Genomic DNA, 16,930 nt, shown 5'->3' on the forward strand with positions numbered 1-16,930 from the left:
GGGAGCAGAGGGATCCCCAGGAGCTGGGGGAGGGCTGGGAATTCCACAGAGTTTAACAAAAACCCATTTTCGTGGAGCACATTTAGGAACTTTGAGCCTGGACTGTGTGCTGAGAGTTCCAAACAGCCCCAGCAGTGTCAAACCCCCTGTTTCCTTCAACACTTTCAGCCACACTGCTCAGTAGCTGTTCCAGCCTAAGGATTTGGGGTTTTGGAAGTGTGTCTGAGAGTTCCTGCAGCATTCCAAGTGGAGTTCCTGGCTGGGGAGCATTTAATCTGCAGGGAGTGCTGTCTGAGGGCAGCAAAATGGAAATAAAATTGGCAATTGCACTGAGAGAATCCAACCTCTGGATTCTCTTTGCTCTCTGAGTCCTTCAGGGGGTGGAGGTGAGGTGTGGAAGGTGTGTTGTTCTTCCCTTGGAGGATTCCAAACTATTCAGTGTAGGGTTTGGTGGAGTTGAATATAAATTCAGTTATTTAATTCCTCTCAATCTGCTCTTGCTTGCCAGGTCCTGGAGAAATATCCCAACACACCCATGAGCCATAAAGAGATCCTTCAAGTAATCCAGAAAGAAGGACTTAAGGAAATCAGGTGAGTTGAGTACACCAGGAAAACCCTCTGATGCTCTGGTTCCCAATTTAGTGTAGTTTTGCTGTTAATCCCAATCTCCTGAGGGATTTTGGGAGTGAAATGTTGCAGGTTTGGAGTCTGGATCCCATTTGCAAACAGCTCTCAGATTTCAGTTCTCAGTTTCCCAGAGCTTTTCCCCAGTGAGCTCTAGGAAATTGGGAATTTTCACCCAATTCCCAGGTGTGCAGGACTTGGCTGCAGCTCTTTTCTAGGATAACCCTGAAGCTTCAAGCTCCAGGCACTGAAGAAAACTTAACCATTTTTTATTTCTTCTTTAAAAAAATATAAAAGAATAGTCAGTCTGACCTAAGCCAAAACTCAGAGTTACCCAGGGAGCAACAAAGCAGCCTCAGTTAAAGATTATTGTATAGAAAGCTTAATTCCTGGTGCTGTTTTCCTCTGTACTGCCTGGAGGGGATGTGATTATTCCTTAGGGATATTCCTGAGCCCCAGAGCAGCCTGGTGGGATGCTGGGCAGAGCAGGGACAGCTCCATGGTATCATCTGGTTGGGATATGGAGCAACTCCAGTGCAGCTTAATTAACTCAGCTTAATTAACTCAGCTTAATTCCAGAGGTCTGTCACTCCCAGGGAGGAGTGAGGGACAATAATCCATGTGAAATACAAAATATTTCTTGTTTTCTAAAAGTGAAGAAAAGGAGAGAGGGATAAAGAGGATTGGCTGGGCCTGTTCATCTATTTTGGAATTAAGCAGCCAGCCTAAATTTGAATTAATTCTGTTTTCTGCTGCACTTTGCCAGTCTTTTCAGCAATCCATCTGCTTTGCAGGAAACAGTCAAGGGTCCAAGTGCAGGAATTGTGTTGTTCCAGCAGCATCTTCCAGTGGAGCTGAGGATGGCACAGTTTGCTCTGGGAAATTTGGGATTTATCCAATCATAGAGACACCAGTGTGAGACATCCAGGCAGCTCCAAGGGGCCAAACTGCACTTTTGTGCTAAATATGGTTAATCCAAATTCACAAAGTGCAGCTCAGAGTCCTTGTGCACCCCAGGGCTGGAGATGGACTGGTCAGGGCTGGAGATGGACTGGTCAGGCCTGGAGATGGACTGGTCAGGGCTGGAGATGGACTGGTCAGGGCTGGAGATGGACTGGTCAGGGCTGGAAGTTCACTGGTCAGGGCTGGAAGTTCACTGGTCAGAGCTGGTGGCAGAACACAAGGCCAGCAAACACCCAGCACTGACCCTGATGAACCCTTTTAGCAAAATTCAGTGTTTTTTGGGCAGAGCCTCAGGCAGGTGGGACCCAAAAAATCCAGTGTGTGGCTGGTCAGGGCAGGTTTTGGACCAAAGAGCCAGAAAAAGCAGAACAGAAATGCAGCTTTGCCTTTCATCCTCCTCCAGCTCCTCCTTCCAGAGCTGATCTGGGCTGAGCCTGAGCTCTGGATTTGTTTTTTTGTCTGAAGGAGCACCAGGATCTCCAATCCCAAAGGTGTTGGTGGGCACAGCCAGCAGGAAAACTCAAATTTCAGCTCTTCCCCTTGGCCACACTGGGGTGCTGGGCAGAGATCTTTGCTTTTAAATACTTCATTGGTGTCAAAAAGCTTTATTCAGGTGAAAAGCTGAAGGATTGTCACATTTGAGGCAATTAAATTGGAATCAATGCCAGGATTTGTGGTTGGATTGGGGTTCTGGTTAATCCCAGCCCATGGCAGGATGGGTTTAGCACAAAGCAGCTTTTATTGAAGGAAAAATGTTGAAGGAAAAATGAAAACTGCCAGGTGAGCATGTGGAGCTCTGCAGGTTTTGATTCCTCCCAAGTGGAAGTTCTGGGAGCCTCTGGGTGACACCCTGAGCTGATCTTAGTGCAATTGGCTTTTAATAATCCAAACTGCTGGTTTATTTGGGAGCAAAGGATTCCCACAAAGCACCTCCTCCTCCAGCTCTGCCAGCTCTGACTTTGGGGTGTTTGTTGTGGGTTTTACCTCCTCATCTGCAGCCTCAGAGCCTGGGGGGTGATGGGAGGGTGAGTTAACATCACCTTCACATCAGGCTTTGGAAAATCCCTGATAAAATAAATCCCTGATGCTTTCAGTGAGCTGCAAACAGCTTGGGAAGTGACAAGTGGCTTTTCCAGAGGCTGGGAATGAGCACAGGGAATGGGGAGCCCAGCTGGGGTGTTTTTGCTGTTTGCCAGGGTAATTAATCCCTCTAATTAATGATCCCTGGGATGTGCTTGGGCAGGAGCTGCTCGGGGGGAGAGCTGAGAGGATTTGGAAGCTCCAGGGTAGGTGTGGAGAGCTTGGAATTGCAGTTGAATGTGGAAAAAATCAGTGATCGAGGGATTTCTGCTACCTGCAGGACAATTTGGGGGATTTTTGGACAAGATCAGGGCTTTCCTGAGATGGTTTTGTGGCAGTGCAGAGCCCAGGGGGATCCTGGCTGAGCTCACCTGTACTTGGGATTTTACCCTGTTACTCAAGGAATTCTAGCAGTGACATTTCTAAAGTGACATTTCCAAAGTCAGCACTCTGAGGAGTTTTGGGATTGCAGTCCTCAGACATCCCAAAGCTAAAACTCCATTTTTTTTTTGTGATCAGCCATCCCACTTTCCCCAGTTTCCCTGCTGGGAGGAGCTGCCCTGCTCCATGAATTACCTGTCCTACCTGCAGGTCACTGCTTGCAGCCCCAGTGAAATCCATGGAGGAACACCCAGGGCTGGGCAGAGTGCCCAGGGCTGCCTCCAGGACCTGCCCAAAAAAAAAAAAATCCAGATTTGTGATGTTATCTCTGCTGCCATCAAGGCTTGAGGAAGGCTGGGCGTGTTTGGCAGTGCCAGGGGAGCCTTTGAAGGTGTGTGGGATAATAGCTGGGAATATTCCCTGCTCTGGGATTCGGGGGGTTGGTGGCACTGAGAGTCAGCAGCAGGGAATCACTGCTGTCTGGTGGGAAGTAGGTTTTTTTTAATCACTATTTTTAATTTGTTGTTGGATTTCCTTGCTCTCCCTGGGTGTGTTAAAATCAGTGGAACAATATCTAATCAGTGCAACAATGTCTAATCAAAATGAACTTTTTTTGGAAGATTTTTCTGCTGGATTTTGCTCTCAATAGCTGTGGATGTTTGGTTTTCCTTGGATTTTATGCAGAGCACCATCTGACCAAACCCAGGAGCTGCTTTTGTCCAAATAATTGTTAAACAAGGAAATACAGCTGACCACAGGTCAGAAATCAGGGCAGGCAGGTGCTCTGACCACTTGAAATATCCACAGAATTTCTGACCTAAACCAAACCAGACTCTTGAACCACTTTTCTGAGGGGGAAAAGAGACAGAAGTCAAATTTCTCTTTGGTGTTTGGACTAGAGAAGGAATCAGAGAATCCCAGACTGGGCTGGGTGGGGAGGAACCTCAAACCTTAATCCTGAAGGGCAGGAGCACCTTCCACTGTCAGAATTTCTTACTCACAGCTGGGATTCTGTGGCTCTTCCCTGATGTTTTACCAGTGGGAAAGGAGAATTTGTTGGAAGCATTTGAGTTGTGGGATGGATTGGTGTTTATCTCAGAGTTCCTTTTGGGATTTGGGCTGCAGCAGGGAGTTCTGCAGGGAATCCCTGCAGCTCTCAGGGGGTTTGGCTTTCTCTGGAGCAGCTGAGGAGTTCCCAGGTGATGTTTGTGACTGAGCTGAGCTGTTCAGAGCTGCAGGGACGTTCAGGATTTGTCTGAAGCTTGGTTTAGTCTCCAGGTGAGATCTCTGCAGGAGCTCTGTGGTTCAAGCACAACTCAGAGCTGTTCAGTCCCAGCTGCAGGTTAATGTTCAACAGGGTTTGTTTGGTGTCACCTCTGGCCACTCCTGGCTATCTCAGTGTTCAACATTTCCTGCTCTGAACCATAAATAAATACATTTATTGTGTGGAGGAGAAGCTCAGCAGGTGACTCCATATCCCTCTTACAAAGGTATAAAATCCATAATTAGCAGAATATTCCCTTCTCTCATCCCAGCCCAGCCTGGCTGTAGCAGTTTTTGGTAAAATTGCCCAGAAGGTTTCCTGCTGTGCAGGATGTTCACAACTGCAAGGAGCAGTGTGGGATGTCACCCTCTGCTCAGGAGGAACCTGAGAGTTTGACTTTCCCTCCTGGAAAACACCAGAGCTGAGGCCTCAAAAAACACCTCAATCTGGAATTTCTCTTCAGTGCAAGCTGAGCTGTTCTGTAGCAGAAATACAGACAGGAGCCCAAAAATGTGGGAATTTTAACTGCAGGCCCCAAAAACCTCAGAGGAAGGAGCTTCACTGTTGATTCCTGCTGTAAAATCAGGAATTGCTGGTTGACATTCCCTGAGGATGAGGATGAGCTGTGGAGCTGTGGAGACCATGCTGAGGTGATCCTGGAGGTGCTGCCTGCAGCTGGAAAGGGATTTGTTCCAGCCAGGGCTTGGCATTGCCCAGTCTCTGATGTTCCTGCAGCTCAGATCCTCTTGTTGGGATAACAATTAAATTAAAGCTGTTAATTAGTCCAATTTCAGTGTCTCCTGAACTCCATCTCCAGCTGCACTCCCCTTGATCCTGAGCCCATTCCAGCTTTTGGGGCATCCAGCAGCTCCAGGAACCTCCAAAATCCTGCAGTGCAAGCAGAGATCCCACTGGGAGAGCTGCTGTGTTGGGCTGGTGCAGAGTGAGGCACTGCAGGTGTTCCAGGGCTCTGGGGAATATTCCAAATGTGCTTTATTTGCAGTTTTGGGATCACCCCTGGGGTGAGGAGACTCCTGCTTCATTAAACCACTGGAATTTTGGGGTGCAGGGCTGCTGTATCCCCTGGAATTGGGATCAGGGCTGAGGAGAATAAAGGAGTAAATTCCCATTCTGTGGTGTTTCCACATGGCAGACAAAGCTCATTCAGGTGACAGAACCAGCACCTGGCAGGTGTTTCCCTCCTCACCTGGGCTCAGGATTGTCCCCAAAACCTCTGGATTGTGGTTGTGGTGGGAGGGAGGAGGGTTGCTGTGGGTTGCTGACAAACCCAATGTCTTGCTGAAGTTGTTAAAGGAGTGTTTCTCTCCTTTTTTTGGGCTGCACTCCACCTGCAGAAGGTAAGACCAAACCCAGCACTGCTTGTTCCCAACTCCTAACCCCCTCCTGCAATTCCCTAATGCAGAACTCCCAGCTTTCCCTACTCCTGGGAGTAACCCTGGTGTAACTTTGCCCTCGCTGTGCTTGCTGGGAATGCCAGCTGGGAATCCTGGGGCTTGGGAGCTGCTGGCTGTGCATGTGGGTTTGTGCTTCTTGCCTGGGGCTGCACGGGGGGAAAGGAGCTGCTTCCCTAACCCTGCTGTGTCCTGCTGCTCTGCTGGCATTCCCAGCCCCTGGAGCTGGAATGTCCTGAGTGGAGCAAAGAGCTGCTGGGGAGAGGGGAAATGGGAAATCTCCCCCTGAGCAGAGTCCTGGCAGCTGGGTGGGAAATGATTGGCTTTGGCTGGAGCTTCCCTGGGGCTGAGTGACCTCGTTGGGGACAAAGCAGGACATTCCCAGAGGGTTTTCCCTGCCCTGCAGCTCCCTGTGCCTGCAGGATCCTGGTGGGGAATCGATCCAGGGGGATCCTGCTGGGATCTGCTGGGCAGGAGAGCAAAGTCACCTTGGGAGAGAGAAATCCCAGTGGGATGAGCTGGGAGAGAGCTGGAAAATCCAAATACATCCTGAGGGAGGGGAGGGTTTGGCCTCAGTTTAGTTGGTGAATTGGAAAAGTCACCTCAGTCCCTGAGGAATGGTGGGAAGGGATATTGCAGAGGGATTGCAGTGGGAGAAGGGATGCTCCAGAGGGATTATAAAGTGGGAATGGATATTCCTGAGGGATTGCAGAAGAAGGGATTCTCCAAAGGATTGCAGAAGAAGGGATTTTCCAAAGGATTCCACAGTGGGAAGGAATGCTCCACCTCCTTCCTCCCCTTCCCCAGCACACTCCTCACCATAACCTTCCTTTCCCACTCAAACCTCTTTTTCTGGAGTTTGAAATGTCCTGGTGAGATGGTGGCTGCAATTTGGGAATTCTGGGATGGTTTGTTGAGGTGTTGGGTAATTCAGGGAAATCCTCAGCAGGGCAGAGCTCAGAATATCAATTCCTTGTGCCTTGGGTTGGCCTCAGAGCTCCTCTTCCCTGCAAACACCACCAGAAGTGGTTTAGCCCTTCAGCAGCCACAGTAAATCAGGAATATTCCTGTCCCTCCAGCACAAGGGTTGTCACCTGCTGGAGATCCCCTGGGGAGCACTTTGCCAGCTCACTAGGGGAAATGTGGATATGGAAAAAGGTCATTTTCAGAACAGCAGAAAGATTTAGAAGTTACCAAAACCCCTTGCTCAGTCAACAATGTAAAAACATGTAATTTAGGTGGAAATCACAGGTTTGTAAATTCCACAAATCTCTTAAATTGGTTTTTTTAGTCGGATTAGGAGGGAATCTTGACTAATCCACCACTTCCTGTGGCAGGCAGCATTGGCAGAGATCCCTTTTATTTGTCAGTGACACTGGGTGATGGTTAAATGTCATCATCCCACTCCTTCCCACATCAGTTCAGTCAGGTTTGCTCTCCACTCCCAGGGAATTCCCAATTGCAATAAAGCTGGGATAGCACAGGCTGGGAGTGCATCATGAAAATACAGCTGGAAGCACTTTCTGCTCACAGCACAGCCCTGAAATCCATATCCTGAGCAATATTTGCATGGAAAAGCAGCTGTGGGTGTTGGAAATCCCAAATCTGGGATTCCTGCCAGTTGTGTCCTGAGCAGTGTCCTTGCCATCCACTGCAGGAATCCTCTGCTGGAAGTTTGGCCAAAAATGACTTTTGTTAGCATTGAATGATGAGATGTCAGTTATTTCTGGGGGTGGAGGATGTCCCAGTCAGCTCTGTTGTGTCAGGAACTGATCCAGGTTTGATCAGGGAAATATTCCTGTGGGGTGGAGAGGCAGCTCCATCCTGCTGCAGTGGCTTTGGGAAGGACAAAATCCCAATATCCTGGAGGTGCCTGGAGTCACTTCCCAGTGCTCAGGTGAGATTTGGGATCAAACCAACCCAGGCAGACAAAATCCCAATATCCTGGAGGTGCCTGGAGTCTCTTTCCAGTGCTCAGGTGAGATTTGGGATCAAACCAGCCCAGGCAGATTGGGGAAATCAGCCTCAGCATGAGCCAGGCCTGCTCTTCCTGCAGTTTCTGGCATTTTGATGGAATCCTGGAGTGGTTTGGGTGGGAAAGGAGCTCAGAGCTCATCCCATCCCAGCCTGGTGATGGAGCTGGGATGGACAGAAATTCATCTTCTCCATCACCTGCTTCTCCAAGGGCTGCTTTGGAGTGGGAATTGCCAGTGTGTGTTCCCAGGAATGGCCTTCACTATTAAAATAAGAAAAAAAATAGTTATAAGAAAAAATTAATATTTAAAGGTATTTCCAGTGCTCTTTTCTTGATAAAATCAAGGGAATCTGATTCCTGGGGCTGCTGCATTTCAAGTAGCCAGAGGTAGACCAGAAGACAGGGAATGGGAGAATCAGGGAATGTTGGGAATTCTGAGCTCAGGGGCAGCAGAGACCCAGCAGGAGATGAAATCCTCCCATCCCAGCAGAACACCTCTCATCTCCAAGGATAAACATCATCCCAAAATCCCGTGGGATGGATGGATGGATGGTGAGCAAACTGCCAGGGCTGAGGGTTTGGGATCCCAGCTGGGATCCAAGGAAAACACCCTGAATTCTTTCCCTTGGGATCAGGCAGGTCCAGCATGGCTTGGGATTCACCCAGGCTCTGGGGGAGCAGCTGGGCTTGGTTTAATTTTATTTTTGGGGATGGTTTGGATGGTTTGGTGGGGTTTTGTCACTTTGGAGGTGCAGCTCAGCTCAGCTCTCCTGTCCCCCTGCAGCTTTGGGGACACTGGGCAGACTGGGAATTGCCACCCTGCAGCCAGAGTGGGCTGTAAAGTGAGGGATGATCCTGGAATTAGGAATTCCTGATGGAACTGAGTGCCCACAAGAGGCAGAAAGGATGGGATGTGACAATGCTAATTCCTCCCAAATCAGACCAACTGAATTTCAGAGTTAATTGGGATTTGTTGACTGATTTTAGCCATAATTGTCTGCTGAGCTCTGGCAGGCTGGAGCAGTGCCAGGGCTGGGGGAGCTTTCAGGAGATCCCCCAGAGCCAGGCAGGAGCCTGGAGATAGCAAACCTGGGAAAAGAAGGAATAAAAACTAGGGAGAAGCAGTTAAACAGGGAATCAGTTCTGTAGGAGCAGTGGGGATGCCAGAGGAGAAAAGCTTTAATGAAGATGGTTCTGCCAGAGCTTTGTTCCTTGGGAAGCTTCCAAAGTGTGGCTCTGGACACTCTGGACTCTGTGGAATGCTTGGATTAACACTGATACCCTGCCTGGTGCAGATTTGATCCAGGATGAGCTGGGGAGGCACAGCTCAGCTCCCTGGCACTGCTCTCCTCCCCTCCCTGGGGCTTCCCGGGAATGGGAGGAATTCCAGGTGATCCCTGCTTTTCACAGGCTGGGAAAAGAGTGTCAAATCATCAAATCCCAGGGTGGTTTGGGCTGAAGGGACCTCAGAGCCTGGGTTTGCTCCTGTCTGCAGCAGGATGGGTTAAAAAACCAAACAAAAACCAAACAAAAACCAAACAAAAGCCCAACAAAAGCCCCTCCAACAGTGGAGAAAAGATGAATCTCCTGTTTCTGCTCTCCTGGCTGGGATTGCAGATCTCCCCTCCTCCTCCCAGGGGGAATTGCACAACTGCTTTCCATTCCTCATCCCACAACCCTCATTCCTGGTCCTTTTTTTGGGGGAAAAAACCCTCAACACAACTTTCAATCCCTCTGGAGCCAATCCTTAGCTCCCCAAACCTGCTCTGAGAGCAGAGCTTGGAAACTCTGGGATTACTTTGGGACTCTGGGAATTTCCTGCTTTTCCACAGAGCTTGGAAACTCTGGGACTGTTTTGGGACTTTGGGAATTTCCTGCTCTTCCAAAGAGCTTGGAAACTCTGGGAATACTTTGATGTTTGAGAATTCTGGGGAGCCTGAACATGTGGGTTTCTGTTTGCTTCTCCCTGGGATTGGAGCCTCCATGGACTGATTTCCCTGTTGCTTATTCTGGCAGCTTCACCCTGTATTCCCCTGGGGAATAGGATTTGGCTGTGGGATGTCTGGCTGTGCATGTAGGGCTGGGTGAGGGTTTGTGGTGTCCCCAGTGTCCCCAGTGTCCCCTGGCACTCACAGGGTGTTCTCTGCAGTGGGACATCACCCCTGGCCTGCCTGAATGCCATGCTGCACACCAACTCCCGGGGAGAAGAGGGGATTTTCTACAAGGTGCCAGGTCGGATGGGAGTTTACACCCTCAAGGTGAGTGCCTGGCAGCTTCCTGGGGGCTTGGAAATGGTTTGGGGCAGGATTCCAGAGCCAGTGGGGATGGAAAAACCCTTTTTGATGGAAAATTATGGGTTGTGGAATCCAAGCTGTGCCAAATCCCCACCTCATCCCCAGCCCAGAGCACTGAGTGCCACAGCCAGCAATTCCCTGGACACTCCAGGGATGGAACTAAACCTCCCCTGCCACTCTTTCCATGGAGGAATTCCTCCTGGCATCCAAATATCCAGGATAATCCCAAAAAAATGATTATTCATTGGCAGCACAAACAATCCCTTTGGATCTCAGCAGCTCCTGGGTGTGAAGGTGCAGCTGGAGATGTTCCTTTTTACCCACAGTGCAGCTTGCTGATGTTAATTACTGTCCCAGAAATGAAAGAGTAATTAAAATGGTAATGAAATTTCAACCCTAAAAAGGGTAACTTCCTCTTCAGTGCTCTCAGCTTGTGTCTGGAGATGTCAAATCACCTTATCCTCAGTGTCAGGCAGAGAGCAGAAAGGGGCAATTGTCTGGTTGGCATCTTTAAAAATAACCTCTATTTTAAATACTAGAAAAAAGTATTCCTGATTGGGTGTGGATTTGTCTCTGGAGCCCAACCAGTGCCACCTCTGCCATGACAGGGACATCTTCCACTGTCCCAGGGTGTTCCAAACCCATCCAGCCTGGCCTTGGGCACTCCAGGGATCCAGGAGCAGCCACAGCTTCTCTGGGAATTCCATCCCAGCCAGGAATCCCTTCCCAATATCCCATCCATCCCTGCCCTCTGGCACTGGGAAACCATTCCCTGTCTCCTCTCCCTCCATCCCTTGTGTTGGAATTGCTGATCAGGGATGAGGAATTCAGGGAAAGGCAGGTAAGGAATCACCTGGGAGGTTTTGATGGGATTTGGGTTCAGAACATCACCTGCATTAAGTGTTTCTAGGAGTTATTAAATGTTTCTAGGAGTTATTAAGTGTTTCTAGAAGTTTTTAAGTGTTCCAGGAGTTTATTAAGTGTTCCAGGAGGTTACAGAGTGTTTGGGGCCAGCAGTGAAGCAGCATTAAAAAATCCCCAATCAGTGAAACAAAGCCGTGTGGCTTTCGGGGTTTTGCTGTGGCTGTGAGTGTCCCTGTGCCAGCAGTGACTGTGCTGTGTCCCCTGGCAGAAGGACATCCCAGACGGGCTGAAGGAGCTGTCAGAAGGCTCAGAGGAGAGCAGTGATGCTCAGTCTGACTCGCAGAGCTCGGAGCACAGCAGCTCCAGCAGCGACGGCTGCGCCAAGGACGGCAGGAAGAGCAGGTGGAAAAGGAAAGGTGAGTTTGTGTTTTGGGAGGGATGGTTTGACCTGGGTGGGGAGGTTTGGGGGTTTTTGTCATCACTGCTGCCTCAGAAGGGTTCCAAGGATTTCCTCAGAAGGATTCCAAAGGTTTCCTCAGAAGGATTCCAAGGATTTCCTCAGAGGGATTGAGAGGATTTCCTCTGAATGATCCCAAGGGTTTCCTCAGAGGGATTGAGAGAATTTCCTCAGAAGGATTCCAGGGATTTCTTCAGGATTCCAAGGATTTCCTCAGAAGGATTCCGAGGATTTCCTCAGAAGGATTCAGAGGATTTCCTCAGAAGGATTCCAAAGGTTTCCTCAGAAGGATTCCAAAGGTTTCCTCAGAAGGATTCCAAGGGTTTCCTCAGAATTATTCCAAGGATTTCCTCAGAAGGATTCCAAGTTTCTTCAGAAGGATTCCAAGTTTCCTCAGAAGGATTCCAAGCGTTCCTGCTGGTGCTGTTGCAGGTGGGATGGCCTGGTGTGGGCAGGGGACAGATCCCTGTGACAGATCCCTGTGACAGATCCCTGTGACAGATCCCTGTGACAGATCCCTGTGACAGATCCCTGTGACAGATCCCTGTGACAGGTCTGTTCCAGGCTCTGACACCTCCCAGGTCAGCACACCCTGGAGCTGATGCCTTAAAGCTGATAAAAATGTGAGACAGACACAGCAGTACAGGGAAAAAGGGAATTACCTTGGGTTAATAGGTGCACAACTCATAAAGGTGGAATCACCCTGAGAGCACACTGTGTACAATGTGGATACAAATTTATGGACCTCACAAATCAGCATATCTACCTGAAATCCCCCAATAGGAAACTTAACAAATGAAGTAATTGTTCCCCTATTCTAATTACCCCTCAAGTGAGACTCCAGCCTGGTTTACACAAACATGTTCCAGAGAGGAGCTCTGGCCAAGGTTGGAGCCTTTAGTTTTGAGGTAGTTATGAATATTTCATTTTTTTACCCTGGAGAATCCCCAAACCAAGCTAAATATCAGAGTACAAGGGTTATAACCATGTGGGGCTGAGGTACAAGGAATGTTTGTGAGGGGTAAAGGAGAGGGAAAGGGTATAAAAATGTATAAAAATGGTATAAAAAGAAAGCACAAATACCATCAGGCATCAGAGCTGCCAGGCTTTCTCTGCCCCCTGGGTCAGCCCTGCCCTGGAGCCACAGGCCAATAAAAAATTGTGTTATGTAGAGTTGTAAGCATTGAAAGCACCAGGAAAGTACAAAATGTTAAAAAAACCTTAAAAATTAAACTTGACTCCAAATCCATCCTTTGACAGGAAAGCTGTCTGGCTGGAATATTTTCATTTCTAACAGATCCTCTCAAAATGTTTGGTCAAAAAGGAGTTTTTGGCTGCTTTTTCTACACCTCCAATGTTACAATATTAAATAAAAACTGTGAGGGGATTTAGGTATCTTTTGGAGAGAGTTTTATGTAGAAATACATGTAGAGATTTGAGATAAAAGCTTTATGTACCAAAGGGCTGGAAAGGCAGGAGGAACCCAGGTGAGAAAACATGGAAATCTTACCCTGAAACAGCTGCCAAAAGAAGCCAAAACAAGACAATGTGAAGAAAATACAAATACAGAAAAGGATCTTTGCTCCTCTCTGAGATCTGGGATTGCTGGCTTTTCCTGGGAATGATTTTTGACCCTTTAGCATAAAGTCCTGTTTTATGGGTGTTAATGCTCTGCAAGCTGTGAGCATCCAGTGAGGAATAAATCAGAAATGATGGGGAAATTAGAACAGCAGCTGTGGTCAGTGTTGTTCCTGCTGAGTGTCCTGTGTGTGAATAACTCTGAATTATTGATGTAAATCCCATCTTCACTCACTCCAAGGAATTCCCAGCTGGATTTCTCCTTCAGATCCCTTTCAGAATTCCATCTGAGAGCTGTTTTCCAACCTCAAGGATCCTGAGGTTCTGTAAAATCCAACCAATCTCTGCCTGAAGCATTTTTAAATCCCCATCTCTTCTTCAGGCACTCAGTGCTGTTTTAGGGTGATTTTCAGCAGTGGAACACTCAGTTCTCTGTGCTGGAGCAGCTGCACTGGGGAGCTGCAGTTTATCCCAGAGAGGATATAAGAGTTGTGCTGGAAATGTCCAAGGCCAGCCTGGAGGGGTTTGGAGCAGCCTGGGACAGTGGCAGTGTCCCTGGCCATGGCAGGGTGGCACTGGGTGGCTTTAAGGTCTTTTCTTCCAACCCAAACCATTCTGGGATTCTCCAAAGCCTGCAGGGAAGGTTTTGTTTCATTTTCAGTATTTCATTTCCTTTATGCATCTGCAAGGATTCTGTCCGTTTCCTCCTGCAAACGCTGCAGCTTCATGATCTTGCTGGGTATAAAAAGTAACATTTAATATCCAGAAAGTTGCCAGGAAGAGCAGAACTGAAGCAGAAGGTGAATCAGCTCAGTGCCAGCCTGGTTCATCACCCTGTCCTGCAGTCAGGGAGCAGTGGAGTTGGGAATGAGGGAATCTGCAGCCCTGGCAGGAGCCATCCTGACTCCAGCCTGGCTTTGGAGAGCAGGAGAGGCAGGGTTGGTGCTGAACCACTCAAGGTGTTGATCCTCAAGGTCCTTCAAGGCTTTTCCTGCTGCTTTTGCTTTCCCTTGCTCCATCTGTTTGCTCTTTTCAACCAGCAGGGCATCAATTCCAGCTAGGAAGATTCCTCTGGAGCTGTGGAGCATCAGCCCTGGAATGCTGCACTCCTCCTGTGCCATGGAACACCCAAAAACCTCCTTCCTCTTCCAAAAAAATCCCAGATTTGAGCTGGAGAACATCCCAACCCCAGCCAGAGCTGTCTGACTGCCAGCCCTGTGTGAGGCTGAGGTCAGCAGCATCCCCATCCCTCGGCATCCAGCTGATCCCAAGGATTTGGGGATTGTTGTGCTCGTTCCTGCAGAGCCTGGGCAGCAGGGCTTTGCTGGGAGAGCTGGCAGGCAGCAGGGGATGCAGAGTGGGGAGCCCAGGGATGTGCTGAGCTGGCCCAGGCTGTGCTCATCCCCACTGACACAGGAAGTGTGTCAGGATGGCAGCAGCTGCCACTTCCTTATATGTGCAAAACCAAGTGCTCTGGCAGCACAAAGCAGCACTTTGATTTTGGGAGGGAGCACAGAGCCCTGGTGCCTCTGCAGAGCCCATGGAGCACAGGAATAGTCATGGAGCAGCTCTGGGCTGTGCCCTGTGCAGGTAAGGGGAGGGAAGATCTGCCAGCAGAGCCTTTTGGGGTCACACAGCCCTCGTGTGGTGGGGCTGCAAGTGGAGCAGCTGCTTGGTGTCATCCCTGGGGTGTCATCCCTGGAGTTTGGGGATAAAAACAGCTTTTGGAGATGCAGGGCTCCTGGAAAAGGCCTCAGTTCAACATGGGAGGCTCAGGTTGGATGTTGGGAATAATCCCTTCATGGCAAAGGTGCTCAAAACTGGCACAGCTGTCAGGGCAGGGGTGGAGTGCTGTCCCTGTGGATGTGGCACTTGGGGACATGAGGCAGTGGTGGCCTTGGCAGTGCTGGGGATGGTTGGACTCCCTGGTCTCCAAGAGCTTTTCCAACCCAAACAGTTCCATGATTCTCAAGGACTCCTGGGGTTCTGTGGTGTTTTAAACCATGTGAGGCTGTAGAAAAACCTCCTTCAGGTGCTTTTGGCAGCATCTCACCACTGCTGGGTGGCACAAGGTGCAGGAGGTGATCATGAAACAGCTGCACTTCCTCCAGCAAAACCCAACCCAAGTTTGTGTGTTAAAAAGGAAAAAAATGAGAAAAAAAAAGAAACAGTAAAGCCAACCTTAAGGGAAAAGGGAAAGCAAGCTAGGCAAGACTCTGGATAAACCTTCTCCAATGACCAGCTTGTGTGAATCTTTGCACAACTGAGGAGTCTCTCCTGGCTCCCAGAATTCTGTTTGACCAGCTCAGTGTTCAGAGTGAAAAATGTCTACATTTGGTGTCTATAAAATCTCAGGTGCTGAAAAGAGGTTGGAAAATTTGGGCAAGGTTGGAATAATTCATGAGCAAAACCTCTTGTGGAGTGGGACAGGGATGGGAAATCCCTGCAGTGATTAAAATCTCCACTGTGCCTCCTGCAGTGCCCTGAGCTGGAGAAATGGGAATAATGGATGAAACACTGTGAGGAACTGGAGAATTTTGCATTTTGGCACAGAGGAAATGCCAGGTCACAGCTGGAGGGTGACACCTGCTCTACTGGGACAGCTTGGTGTCCTCCAAGGGCCAAACCTGCCCAGCCTGCCACCCTCCAGAGCAGCTGCCAGGAAGATGAGAAAGAATTCTGTTTGGGTTCTGTCACTTTGTTTCTCCTGCTGAAGATGAGGTGGAAATATCAATATCAGCTTTTCTAAATGCAGCAATTCTGCCCCTGCATGTGACTGGGGGGAAGAGACTTCCTGAGGATCCCATTGTGCAATTCAGGAGGGATTTCAATGCACAGAAATGTCCTTTTTCCCTTTTTTAGTTCATTGAGCTTCTCTGCAGACCATGGAGTCCAACCTGTGCCTGATCCTCACCTCATCCCCAGCCCAGAGCACTGAGTGCCACAGCCAGGAGTTCCCAGGACACCTCCAGGGATGGAAACTCCAAACCTCCCTGGGCAGCTCCTGCCAAGGCCTGACCACCCTTTCCATGGAGAAATTCCTGCTGATGTCCAACCTGACCCTGCCCTGGCACAGCCTGAGGCCATTTCCCTTGTCCTGTCCCTGTTCCCTGGAGCACAGCCTGACCCCCCTGGCTGTCCCCTCCTGTCAGGAGCTGTGCAGAGCCACAAGGTCCCCCTGAGCCTCCTTTGCTCCAGGCTGAGCTCCTTTCCCAGCTCCCTCAGCCACTCCTGGGGCTCCAGCCCCTTCCCAGCTCCATTCCCTTCCCTGGACAGCCAATTCCCATTTCCCTGTGCTGAGCAGTGCCCTGGCTGAGCTTTGGGCACAATCTCCCACCTTTGCCAGCTCTGTCCCTTTGGCCCAGGGGCTGTTTGGGCAGCTGGCAGTGTTTGTGTCACTCTGATCTGTCACCAGCATGTCACACCCCAGTGGTGGCAGCAGCTCCATGCAAATGGTGTCTCTGATGGGACTTGTTTGTCAAAAATGCTCTGAGTGTGATTGAATTTCCTGTCCAACTGTTATTTACAGTAGAAGCTTGATGTATAAATTATATATATATATAAAATGTACATGCAAATACAGAGTGCTGTGTGGTGACATGAGGAGTCCTCAGAACCATTGGGGGATTGCAGGGTTGGCCTGAGTGACCCAAACCAGCCAGGGGGGTCAGGCTGTGCTCCAGGGAACAGGGACAGGACAAGGGAAATGGCCTCAGGCTGTGCCAGGGCAGGGTAAGATTGGACATCAGCAGGAATTTCTCCATGGAAAGGGTGGTCAGGCCTTGGCAGGAGCTGCCCAGGGAGGTTTGGAGTTTCCATCCCTGGAGGTGTTCAGGGAATTCCTGGCTGTGGCACTCTGGGCTGGGGACAAGGTGGGGATTTGGCACAGGTTGGACTCAATGGTCCTGGAAGGATTTTCCAGCCTCAGTGACTCTGGGATTGTGGGATTTCTCCTGCTCTTGGCTGCTCAAAGCAGCTTTGCCTGTAGCAGCAGCAGAGTCCTGACCTGCAGTGACCTCCCAGCCCAGCCACCTTCAC

The 16,930-nt window shown here is 49.5% G+C and overlaps 1 protein-coding gene across 3 annotated transcripts in view; it reads left to right on the plus strand.

The window, feature by feature from the left end:
* ASXL2 (ASXL transcriptional regulator 2) overlaps positions 1 to 16,930 on the plus strand; it is a 58,351-nt gene that overhangs the window by 18,093 nt on the left and 23,328 nt on the right. The window contains exons 2-4 of one of the 3 annotated variants that reach the window (XM_085057271.1): positions 509 to 591; positions 9,849 to 9,957; positions 11,126 to 11,273. In XM_085057271.1, the coding sequence (XP_084913397.1) occupies positions 509 to 591; positions 9,849 to 9,957; positions 11,126 to 11,273 (340 nt within the window). Of the gene's footprint in view, positions 1 to 508; positions 592 to 4,893; positions 5,671 to 9,848; positions 9,958 to 11,125; positions 11,274 to 14,363; positions 14,483 to 16,930 lie in introns of those variants that run through there. The other 2 variants (XM_085057270.1, XM_085057272.1) reach the window with 2 other exon arrangements.

The sequence above is a fragment of the Lichenostomus cassidix genome, chromosome 3 (assembly GCF_008360975.1).
Source record: "Lichenostomus cassidix isolate B80296 chromosome 3, HeHo_3.0, whole genome shotgun sequence".
NCBI lineage: Eukaryota > Metazoa > Chordata > Aves > Passeriformes > Meliphagidae > Lichenostomus > Lichenostomus cassidix.